General features: G+C 59.9%; 1 protein-coding gene across 3 annotated transcripts in view; it reads left to right on the top strand.

Annotated features, from left to right (window-relative positions):
• Positions 1-1,352: 1,352 nt before the first annotated feature.
• Positions 1,353-11,484, top strand: part of ACTN1 (actinin alpha 1) — a 102,069-nt gene continuing 91,937 nt past the window's right edge. For all 3 annotated transcript variants that reach the window (XM_017349365.4, XM_017349364.4, XM_002719521.6), the window contains exon 1: positions 1,353-1,724. In XM_017349365.4, coding sequence (XP_017204854.1) covers positions 1,620-1,724 — 105 coding nt within the window. In that variant the 5' untranslated portion in view covers positions 1,353-1,619. The remainder of the gene's footprint in view (positions 1,725-11,484) is intronic.

Below are 11,484 nucleotides of genomic sequence, written 5' to 3'. Positions count from 1 at the left end.
ACACTGTCATTTCAATAAGAGCCTTGCGCATCCTAGGATTTTCATATCCTCGGGGTCCTGGAACCAAGCCCCGCCCCCATCCCCCAGGACCCTGAGAGCCGCCTGCGGAAACCCAGCGCTCCTGCCGTGCGCAGCAGTGTGCATTAACCTCTGGGCAGCTGGCTCGCTGCTCTTCTTCGGACCTCGATGCCCGCCCTCCCCCCCCATCGCCCCCTCCCCGTGATGCTCCCTGCTTCCCCGGGTCTCTCACGGCCGCTGCCGCAGGGTTGAGACCTTCCGCTTCCTAAGTCCAAAGAAGGAAGTGCAAGCCAGGTACGAAGCAGAAGTTGGAGGTGCTGAGTCCATCTTGACCTCTTTCCTCCTCCAGTAACAATGAGGCTTTGTTGGTCAGGCGTTAGGTTACAGGACCGGCTTGCGGAGTCCGAGCCTGCTAAAGCATTCTCTCTGGGAGCTTAGCTCTCGCAGCCTCGGGTTCTCCATCCGCGAGGTGTGTGCTGGTGGGAGGGGGCGTGGACAAGGGAGATCCCTGCGGGCCCTCGCTCCCAGTTTTCAGGACGGTGCTGGGGTCTGCGGGAGGGCGAGGGAGGACGCTGGCCACACGCTGGTAGCCCCTCGCCAGGCCAGCCTGCGGGGCGTGCCCGGGGGGGATTCCGGGAAGCGGCGACCTGGGAAGAGGCCCGGGGCAGAGGAGCTGCAGCGAAGCCGCTCGCTGGCCTCTAAGAGCCGCTGGCCGGCGAGAAACCTGGTCCCGCAGGGCGGGGACCAGCCGGGGCGGGGCTGGGGGGGCCGGAATCAGGAAATTCCTTTCCGTGGCAGCCCCTCCCCGCCCCCCTTCTTAGGGGCCCGACCTGCCGGGACCCAGGTGCCCTGGGAAAGAGAAAGTGAAATGCTCGCGGTGGTGGTGGGGGGTGGTTCCCTCGCACCTCGGGGCCCCCGCCTCGCCTGGGCTCGGGGCTCACAGCACGCGTGGGAGCGCACGAACGCCGTTTCGCTCCAGCCTGGGGCCTCCCCGAGGGCGGCTCAGGGGGCTCCCCGCGGGCGGCTCAGGGGGCTCCCGAGCTCCGAGAGGCGTCCCCAGGCAGCGGTCCCGTTCAGCTTAAGCTGGTGTCACATGAGCCGCGGGGGAGTGGGAACCGGGGAGTGGGCGGGGCCTTGCGCGCCGAGAGGGGGCTGCCAGGTCCACCTATGTGCGCCGCGGCCCTGCTGACGGATGCCAGGAATTCCCAATGAGAGGCGATGGGGGGAAGTTTGGGCAACTCGGCCTGGCCAATGGGGAACCTCGGGAGGGCTCTGCCCCTGCCCCCGCCCCCGCCCTCCTCGGCTCCCGCAGCGCGAGTGTGTCCGCCTTGCTCAGTGTGCGTGGGGATTTGGTCCGAGCGCCCGCGCCCAGGCAGGCAGGCAGGCAGCCCGCGGGCTCCGGAGATCCAGCCGCCGCCGTCGCCGCCAGCAGCAGCACCCTCCGTGAGCAGCGCCGCGGGAGATCCGGGCGCAGGGGAGCCAGCCCAGCCCAGAGCCCGGCCAGACGTCCTCTCCACGCCGGGGCAGCCGCCGCCGCCTGGGTCCCCCGGGGAAGAAGGTGGAGGAAGAACTCCAGCCCCTAGCACGCGCGCACCATCACCATGGACCACTATGATTCCCAGCAGACCAACGACTACATGCAGCCGGAGGAAGACTGGGACCGGGACCTGCTATTGGACCCGGCCTGGGAGAAGCAGCAGAGAAAGGTGAGCAGCCGCCCCCACTCGCCGCAGCCCCCAGCCTAGCCGTGCTGCGCCCGCCGCGCTCCCGGCTCCCGGCTCCCGGCTCGGAGCGGGTTCCGGGCGCGCAGTGGCGGGGGCGGCGCGGCGGCGGCGGGCTTGGGTGTTGGGTTACAGGCGCGGGGCGGAAGGGGGAGCGCCCAAGCCCCAGAGCCCGCGAACGCCGAGCCCGAGCACGGGGAGCTGGCGTAGCCGGCGGGCAGGTCGCCGTGGGGCCCGCGATCCAGGCCGCCCCGCCGCAGTCGCCGCCACCATCCCTGCGTGGGCAGGGCGCGGGGGCGCAGCTCTGGAGCCTGGGGCCGGGACCCCGGCTCGAAGGCTGCTCGCTCGGGATCGATTTTCCATTCTCTCCCCCGCCCCCTGGCCGGCTCTCCATATGGCGTGCGGTGGCTGCGCGCTTCCTGGGCAGCGGTGGGTTCAGTACCTGCGGGGCCAGCCAGCTGCCTGGGACTCTGTGTCCCCAGCTCGCCGGCCAGAGGGGTTGGGGGTCACCTCGAGACCCGCCCGGAGGTGAATCCGCTGGAGAGCGGTCGTGGTGGAGACACCCGGGGGGCGGCCGCGGGCTCCGCTGAGGGCCCTGTGGGGGCGGGGTCAGGACTGCGAACGGTTTGGTTGCCTCACTCCGGAGGCTGGTGGTTGCGAGCCGCACATGGCTTGCGTCGGCGTCCTGCTCCCCCGGCCCCCGCTCTTTTCCCGGCTGGATTCGAGCGGAGGGGCTGCGGGGCGAGGGTCTGTCCCCGGGGGATGTTCGGGGTCTGTCAGTGGTTATCCGCGCTTAGCCGCGTGCGGGTTGCTCGCTCCTCCATGGGGCTGGCAAGGGGACCCCCGCAGAGTGTCCAGGGGCAGGAAGAGGTCGGAACCCACTCTTGTTGCGGGGGGCGGGGGGCGAGGAGCGGAGAGGGCGCCCCAACCCTGCTGCGGTTTCCTGTCCGCGCGGTGAGCCCTAGCCTCGGGCAGCCACGTACCCTGCACACCCCCCGCCCGCTGCCCGCTCCCATCCGGTCCTCCCCCCACTTCACGCCGCCGACCCGGGGATGGGGGGGCAGGATGGCGCGTCCCTTTGGATAGCGCGGTTAGGGCTGGGCTTGTGGGAGAACGCTCATGTCCAAAAATGGTAACATTCATTCCCTTTTTTAAACTTAAAAGGGGGGGAGTTTAGAGAGCCGACTGAAGTTTTTTTTTTTTTTTTTTTTCCGGCCAAAGGCATCCTGTATTAGCTCACTCAGGAATCCTAAACCCTGAAACGGCGCCCTTTTACTCCCTTCATCAGACAAGCAGAGGTAATTTAAAACACACCCACGGTGGGCTTCCTCACCGGAGACTACCTGCGGCCGCGGGGCCAGTCCTCTGCAGCAACAGCGCAGGGTCCCCTGGCCTTGAACTGCCTGATTCCTAAGGTGGCAGTTGCTTAAACACTCCCTCCCCGTCTTCCTGTGGCCCCTGCAGGAGAGCTGGGCTCTGGGGGTCTGGGCACAGCCTCCCAGCTAAGTCACCTTGTTTCCCGGGACTACTGAGTTGAAACTTGAATGTTGATATGAGATCCCTTTGGGGGACAAACCAGAGGGCTCCTCCCCCCCAAAAAAATCAAGGGTGACACTTTTTGCAATGATCTTCAATTGGATGGGAAAAGTGAGATGAGCATGGTGATGTCTTGGGGGTCTTCCATGGAAGGAGAAGAGAAAGAAAAGTCCCAGCTTAGGAATAGCCTGCCTGTGCCCGGAAGGGGCCTGAGTGACAGCTGCCCAGGAACCAGGCCCCCGTGAGCACTGTGCGGTTGAGTTCCCCTCCTGGACACAGTCTTGGGCTTGCACACAGGTGCACCCTGGAATGAATGAATGGGCATAATAAGTGTGGTTGGGGGTAAAATATAGATTTCCAGAACTCTGCCCACGTGGTCATAGATATGAGGGGCTCTGCACAGCCAGGTGGTCACAGACCACTTGGGGAACTGGGTTCTTTGGGGAGCAGACCCATGGAGCCGGCACCTGCTGGTGAGTGACAGTTCCAGTCGCTACTGCCCACAGCTCTGTGAGTCAGGCACACATGAGGATGCAGTAACCAGGGCCAGAGAGGGGAAGTAGCCTGCCCAGCGTCCTGTGCTGCTGAGCCATGGACATGTGCAGAGCAGGCAGCTTCCCCTCACTCAGCCCTGTTTGCTGAGGGAGGCAGGAAGGGCTGGCTGGGCCTGGCACCCAGAGCCAGAGGCTCTCCAGACCAGGCTGAGCTGGCACCTGCTCCGTGGGGTTGCTGGAGGCAGATCTGGCAGAAGGAGCCATGGGTCTGTTTGGAAAATCGGCTCCATGTTTTCTTCCCTACCATGGATTCCCTGTGTTACCTTTCGTGGGGCTCATTTTCCCTGTCCGTGGCATTTCTGCTTTGCCTGGTTCTCATCAGGGTGGTGATGTTATGTGCGGGGGCGGGGGGGGGGGTTGGTTAAGACTTAAAGAAACTTGTGGATTTCCATTCCCTCCTTCCTGACCGTGGGAGGCTGGGGTTAAGTGGGACCAGGGCTGACAAGTGTGAGAGGAGGAGACAGGGGGATACTGGGTGGAAGGAGAAAGAGCCTTTAATTTTTTTAAAAAATTTATATAGGAGGCAGAGACAGAAAGAGCTGCCATCCACTGGTTTGCTTCCTACCTGCCTAGAACAGTTTTGACTGGGCCAGGTGGTCATGGGGGAAGCCAGGGACTCAATTGGGTTGGCAGAAACCCAAACACTTGAGCCACCATTGCTACCTCCCCGGGTGCACGTAAGCAGGATCATAGAATTGGGAGTGGAGCGACTTAAACCTAGGCACTCTGACATGGGTTGTGGGCATCCCAACCTGGCTGTTAATCACTCAAACAGCTACTCCGAGACCCTGTTTTTTTTGCCCTGGCAAAAACCACAGTTATTTGTGAGACTTGGGGCAAGTCATTTCCCTCTCTTAAGCTTGTATTAGATCCTTCAACAAACACAAGGAGCGTCCTGTGCTGCCTGCCCTGGGGACTGCAGAAATGCTTGGGAAATGCACATTAAGAAAAAAGGAAGCATGGGTTTCCGATTTCTGTGTGAAAAAAAGAAGCCTATCTTTCTATTCCATTTTTCTGTGAACTCTTTGAAGTGCCCTTGTACTTGTGAGCTGCTGTGCTGTGCCGGGCAGGGTTCAGGGTGTTGATCTGAGGGCAGTGAACCAGGCAGGCCAGGCCTTGGAGCTTCCATTGTGTTTCCTGTCTGTAAAAGGACACATTCCTGCCGCTCCCACCCTTCAGGGCTCCTAGGGCATCTGATGAAATGACACAGGAGGAAGGGCCTCCTGGGGGAAGGCAGGGCTGATGCAGATGAAGGTAGAAGAAGTCTGAGCAGGCAGGAGGCACGCATGAGTCAGGGTGTTGTGGCAGGTGAGCTGGTCCTGCTTCCAGATGTGAGATGCAGTTATCTTAGGGACCGAGCCTGTGAAGGAGCTGTGCTCCACGCATTCTTCAGCCTTTGCTGTCTTTCTGATCTTCTGGACTGAGCCTCTGGGCCACCTCTGGCAGGGTCAGCGCTGCGCTTCCAGGATGACCATGGCTTCCAGTATGTCCCCTCCCCTGGGTCTTGCCCAGACTCCTGGGCATTTGTGTGTGCAGGTGTTGGGCAGGTTGGAGAGAGTGTTGACTTGGGGTAGGATCGTCGCTCTGTACCTTTAGCCTGTGACCTTGGGCAGGTTCCTCTAAGCCCTGATTCCTTGTTTGTAAGAAGGAACTGAGACCCACCTTGCAGGCTGGCGTGAGAATCTGCTGTTTCTTTTTTCTTTTTATTTATTTATTTATTTATGGAAGGCAGAGTTACAGAAGGAAAGGAAAGGAGAGAGAGAGAGAGAGAGAGAGAGAGAGAGAGAGGATTTTCCATCCACTGGTTCACTTCCCAGATGGCTGCAATGACCCGGGCTGGGCCAGGCGGAAGCCAGGAGCCATGAGCTTCTTCTGGGTCTCCCACGTGGGTGCAGGGACCCAAGCATTTGGGTGCTGCTTTCTCAGACCATTAGCAGGGAGCTGGATCCAAAGTAGAGCAGCCAGCACTTGAACCCATGGCCATATGGGATGCTGGCGCAGCAGGTACCTTTAACCCACTGTGCACAGAGCCAGCCCCTGCTGTTAACTTCTGTTCTCTGCTTCCCTTTCAGACCTGGGGATTCTGGTTGAATGTGTATTCCCACAGGTGCCAGCCCTCGGGCTTTTTACATGTAGGAGCTTCGTCAGTATTTGTTGGGTGGCTGAATGTTGAAACAGAGAGGCGGCCTCAGCACGTGACTAAGGGTGGCTGTGAATAAGGCCCAGATCCTACACTCACGTCAGGCCGGGTCACAGGAGGACAGGTTGCCCTGTGCACACTCGCTTCTGGACAGTGAGACCCTCACAGGGCTGGAGGACTACCAAGAAGCGGGGGTGGGGTGGGGGGAGGCATGGTCTGCCGGGGACAGGTTTACTTGGGGAGGTGCAGGGCGTCCAAAGCCAGGGCGGTGCCTGCTGGGAATTTAGCTGGGGGGCGGGGGGAGAGGTTACCAGGCTCTTGTCTCTACTCCCAGACGCCTCACTGGTCTGCACTCTTGCCTGTTTCACTCCATGCTAGTGCCATGGAGCAGTGGCCCAGCCTGTCCTGTTTGCGACTGAATTCCTGTTGTGCGTGGCTCCCATCCCCAGGGTGGGGGTGGGAATGAAATGATGAATCCCCATCCTGCCCTGTGCTGCCCCTGTGTCCTGGCTCCAGCCAGGACTTGCTCTGGGCACACTGGGGCCTGGATCTTGGCCCCTCCGCTGACTAACTGTGTGATCCTGGACAAGTCACTTGCCCTCTGTGGCTGGTGATAGCAGGGGGGACACGGGGATAACAATACTTCCTGCCCGATGTAGTTGTGTGGAGGTTTAGATGAAGTAATGTATGTCGGGTACTACATTATTAGCACCTAGTATACAGTGAGTGCTCAATAACTGTTTATTCTTTGGGGAATCGGCCTGCCTGTGACCTTATCACAGGCTTTGAGACAAGCTGCAGTGTATGAACCGTCTTCCAAGGAGCCACGGTTGGCTTGGGGTACACAGGAGACTTGTTTTCCTTCTGACTTCTGACCTCTGACCCTGAGCTCAACGCTGGTTCCTTCTAAGTCACTTTACCTCCGACTGCCGAGTTCCTTCTGCTGGGGAACGCTAGTGCCTGCCTTGCCTACCCCCTTCCCGCTGCCTGGGCATCTGGGATGAAGGCGTGTCAGCTGGATGTGTGCAGGGAAAATGACTGCACGGTATGAACGTGCTTGAAAAGCGATTTAGCCCCGCAGTGTCTGCAGACCCCATCATTAAACAGCTCAGGGCGTGTTGGGCCCTGCCCACCCCTCCCGGCAGCTTAGCCAGCCCTGCTGTACCCCAGGACCCGATGTAGCTCCTTCCTGTCCAAACCCTGCCCCACGTGGGTGAGCTGTGAACAGATGCCCCGCTGGCTGGGGAAGCCGTTGATACAACCTGAAGGAGAGATGGACCGGGGTGGGGTGGCAGTGGGGGAGCAGAGGCTGGGCTGCTGGGCCCAGAGGCCAGCGGGCCCTGGTCCGGGTAGGTAAGGGCTGCTTGTGGCTGCTGCCTGGACTGCCCTTGGGCAGGAGCGCATGGGTTTTTCGGTCTGAGTAGGAGCTCAGGCTGCATGCTGGCGATGGGTCTGTAGGACTGAGAGACTAGGAGGCTCCTGTGGGGTGCGTGCTAGCGGCCTTCTGAGAGCAACACGGGGACCCTGCTTCCTCACGGCTGACTTGTGGGGAGGTGCTGCCAGCTGTGTTGCCTCCCCTTCCATCTTCTCTAGGAAGGCCTGGGGCTGGGCGCCCGGCCAGTGGCCACAAACCATGACTCTGGCTTGAGGACTTGTCATATACAAGACCTGGTGCTCCTTGTGGGTCTGGAGCCAGGGCAGGCGGCTCGAGTCACTGAGCTGACCCAGTCAGTGGGCGTGCTATTGGGCATCTCTGGGGCAGAGCCTAGCCCCTTACTGGAGCGAGATTTGCCCTTGAGGAGCCTGGGGCTCTCTGTGGGGTCATGGAAAGCAATTTAGGTGGAAAGCGGAGACACAGGGTCGCCCCAGGCTGTGCCGGTGCTGGCCAGGGGTGTGGCTATGACAAACACGGGGGCCCCTGGAGGGCAGCGGCCACCCCTTGGCCTATGGTGGGGAGAAGGTGGACAGCTGTGTCCCAGGGGATTTGTGGGATTTGAAGCCAGTTCCGCTGGGATGCTCAGTTTTCCCTGACATTTAAGCTGTGTGTGCGCGTGTGTAATGGACAGCAGGACAGGGTAGGTGGCTGGAGGCCTGAGCAAAGCGACAGTGCGTCACACCCCTCCTGTGGTTCTCTCCCCTTCTGCTTTCCCTTTCTTCTGGGCCTTGTCGCCTGTCCAGGAGGATGGCCAGGCCGGGCTGGCTGTGCAGGTGGCTGGCGGGCTCTCAAGGCCCACACCTCTGCATGGGTGGTGTTGGGATATCTTCACCAGCTAACCCTGTTTGAGCTGTTGCCAGCGTGTAGCCCAAGACCTGGAGGGGTGGAGGGGCTCCTTGCTCACCAGCCCTGCTGATGTCCCCCTTGGGAGTGGTGAGTGGGCCGCATCTCTACGGGAGTGGCCCATCCTGGGACTCCCCAGCGGGCAGCGGTTTGGACAGTGCCAGTCTGTGGCTCCCCAGTGAGGTCATGGCTGAGGCCGCAGGCAGAGGAAACCCCCTGAGGCCTGGTTCCTCAGTTGTGGTCAGAAGGGTGAGCCTCCTTCAGACTCCTGCTCCAGCCCAGGCTTTCCCCTTCGTGTGCTAAGTCTGTTCCCCCAGGCCCGGCCCTGACGGAGCCTTGGAGGTGGCTGGGGCAGGAGACCCAGCCTGCCAAGGTCTCGGCCAGCCTGGAAACCCCCTGCCTTCTCTCCCTACACAACACAGTTTCCCACCTGTTCGCAGGCTGGGCATCCCAGCAGGTGGAGGAGCCCAGGGCCTGCTTGGATTTTGGTGGCCAGGGCACTGTGTGTCCTGTCTAGGGAGGCTCCCAGACCACATGTGGCAACATTCGTGACCCCAGCCTGCCCCTCTGCGTGCCCCCTTCAGTCACCCTGAAGTGGCAGCGCCGTTGGTTGTAGTGGGATGGGCAGATTCAGCCCCCTTCCAGACCAGTGAGTGAAAGCTGAGGGTGTCCCCAGCACCATGGGCAGGAGCATCTTCACAGACCAGAGATGGCAGTGGGGCTGAGTTTTTATAGAAGTTGAAAAAGGTTTCTCAGAATAATTATAGCGGCTCCCCTTTCCTGAGTGTGTGCTAAGTACCGGCGGCTGTCTATGCACGAACACAACTGACCCCAGGAGGTGGGTACCACCATTAACCCATTTTACAGATGGGAAAACTGGCTCCGAGTGGCTACAGAGGACTTCCAGGATCGCATGGCCAGCAAGTGGTGGTGCTGGGCTCCAAAGCTGGACTGTCTGGCTCCAGCATTTTCACTCCTCACCGCTTTGCTCTGCTGCTTAGGAAACAAATGCATGTGTGTGTAGGAACGTTTAACCAAAGACAAACGTATGCAAACAAAACCCCAGTGATGGAAGGGGTCTGGAATTCGGTAGTGGTGACGGTTGCACAACCTTGTGAGTGTATGCAAAGCCACTGGGTTGTGTACTTTAAAACCGGGGCCTTTGTGCTGCAAGAGTTACATTTTGTAAAAAGCTTAAGAAAATACTAAGTAACATAAAGAAGGAAATGGCAGTCGCCCGTCAGTCCATCTCGAGAGTGGCTGTCACTCCCAGCAGTCCTGATGGTGTCACACTGTGTGTGCATGTGTGTGTGCAATGCGTGTGCACATGCCCGTGCACGCACACACATATGTGTGTCTTGCTCATCTCTCCTGCTCACTGCTTGGGCCAGGGATCTCTTCCTGGGGAGTGAGCAGAGCCTAGAAGAGGAAAATGGTTCAGAAGAGTGGCTTTTGTGCAAGGCGTGATTCTGAGTGGCCCATTCCTTGGAAACTGCCTGGGCGTAGATGACAGAGCAGCCCAGCCCAGAGAGCAGCCTGGGGAGGGGGGGTCTTCCTCATTTCTCCAAGTCCCAGTCATCGGGGAGCGTCCCAGCAGCCCTGGCTGTGCAAACGCTGGTGGCTAGCATCGCTTCTCTCCATCTGCCAGCCCCAGGGCTCCTGGGGGAGGGCCCGAGGCGTGGGCAGGGTCCCCCGCCCCAGGAGGCAGCCGCAGGTTGCCTAGCAATGGTGGAATGGTGGGGGAAAGGTGACTTAGCCCACTCTCAAGCAGCCGAGATGCTGAGATGCAGAGGATACTGTTCCCCTGGAAACTGCCTGCTTGGTCCTTGACTACAGCCGTCTGCCTCTGGGACTGGGGTCCGTCCTCCGTGGAGAGGGAGCGGGGTCCTCTCTAGGCCTGTCCCCAACAGGGTCGGGGGTGGGGGACGTAGAGACAGCCCTGCGTGTGGACTGTGTGTTAGGTGTGTCCTGCCGGTGACTCCATTTGACATTCACAGCAGCCTCGTAAGGTCTGTGGGATGCTCATACTACAGACGAAGCCCTGGGCTTGGAGAGGGAGGGCAACACGCTCATGGCCGCACAGCGAGAAGGGACTGAGAATGAGGGTGCTGGTTCCTGGGACCCTGAAAGGGAGCCATCGCTCTTGGTTCCAAGCGTCTCACATGCGCAAGACACTGGGGCATGAATGTAAATGGTGTCCATGCCTGGGAAGGCCAGGGAGGACGGAGGGGAGATTGACAGGAGGCTTTTCTGTTTTATATCAGCCAAGCAACCAGCCAGGACTTACTCACAATGTCCTGGTTCTCCAAGTCAGTATGAAGACTAATCCTTCCTGCTGGTTGGAGGCCAAAGGACTTGTGGTGTTTTGTTTTTTTTTTTTTTAATTTTTGACAGGCAGAGTGGACAGTGAGAGAGAGACAGAGAGAAAGGTCTTCCTTGTTCCATTGGTTCACCCCCCAGTGGCTGCTGCAGCCGGCGTGCTGCGGCCTACACACCGTGCTGATCCGAAGCCAGGAGCCAGGTGCTTCTCCTGGTCTCCCATGTGGTGCAGGGCCCAAGCACTTGGGCCATCCTCCACTGCACTCCCGGGCCACAGCAGAGAGCTGGCCTGGAAGAGGGGCAACCGGGACAGAATCCGGCCCCCCGACCGGGACTAGAACCTGGGGTGCTGGCGCTGCAGGCAGAGGATTAGCCTATTGAGCCGTGGTGCCGCCCAAGGACTTGTTTTACCTTAGTCAGTCACGTGATGCTTCTTACGGATGGGAATTGAGGCTCAGAGAAGGTGAGTGACTTCCCTGAGACTGACCAGCTCATTAAACAGGGTCATGAATGAGCCCAGGCAAATGCCCTCAGAACCCTGCTGTTTACCTTCCAAAAGCTCACAGAATGTGTGTATTATGAAAAAATTATGCACAGATTTCAAAGTTGGGTTCCTGCCCCCCTCCATGGGAGTAGGCATTTATTTAGCATGTGGGTTAAGAAGCTGCTTGGTGGGGGGGGGGGGGGCGGAGGAGGCGCTGTGGTGTAGCAGGTAAAGCAGCTGTCTGCAGTGCCTGCATCCCATATGGGTACTGATTCGAGTCCCGGCTGTTCCACTTCAATCCAGCTCTCTGCTGTGGCCTGGGAAAGCAGTAGAAGATGGCCCAGGTGCTTGGGCCCCTGTACCCGTGTAGGAGACTCCAGGGAAGCTCCTGGCTTCAGATCAGTGCAGCTCCGGCTGTTGTGGCCAACTGGGAA

The sequence above is a fragment of the Oryctolagus cuniculus genome, chromosome 20 (genome assembly GCF_051225735.1).
Source record: "Oryctolagus cuniculus isolate XC-2025 breed Fujian yellow rabbit chromosome 20, ASM5122573v1, whole genome shotgun sequence".
Classification (NCBI taxonomy): Eukaryota; Metazoa; Chordata; class Mammalia; order Lagomorpha; family Leporidae; genus Oryctolagus; species Oryctolagus cuniculus.
The sequence above is the reverse complement of the archived record's forward strand: the minus strand, read 5'-3'. Positions and strand labels throughout refer to the sequence as shown.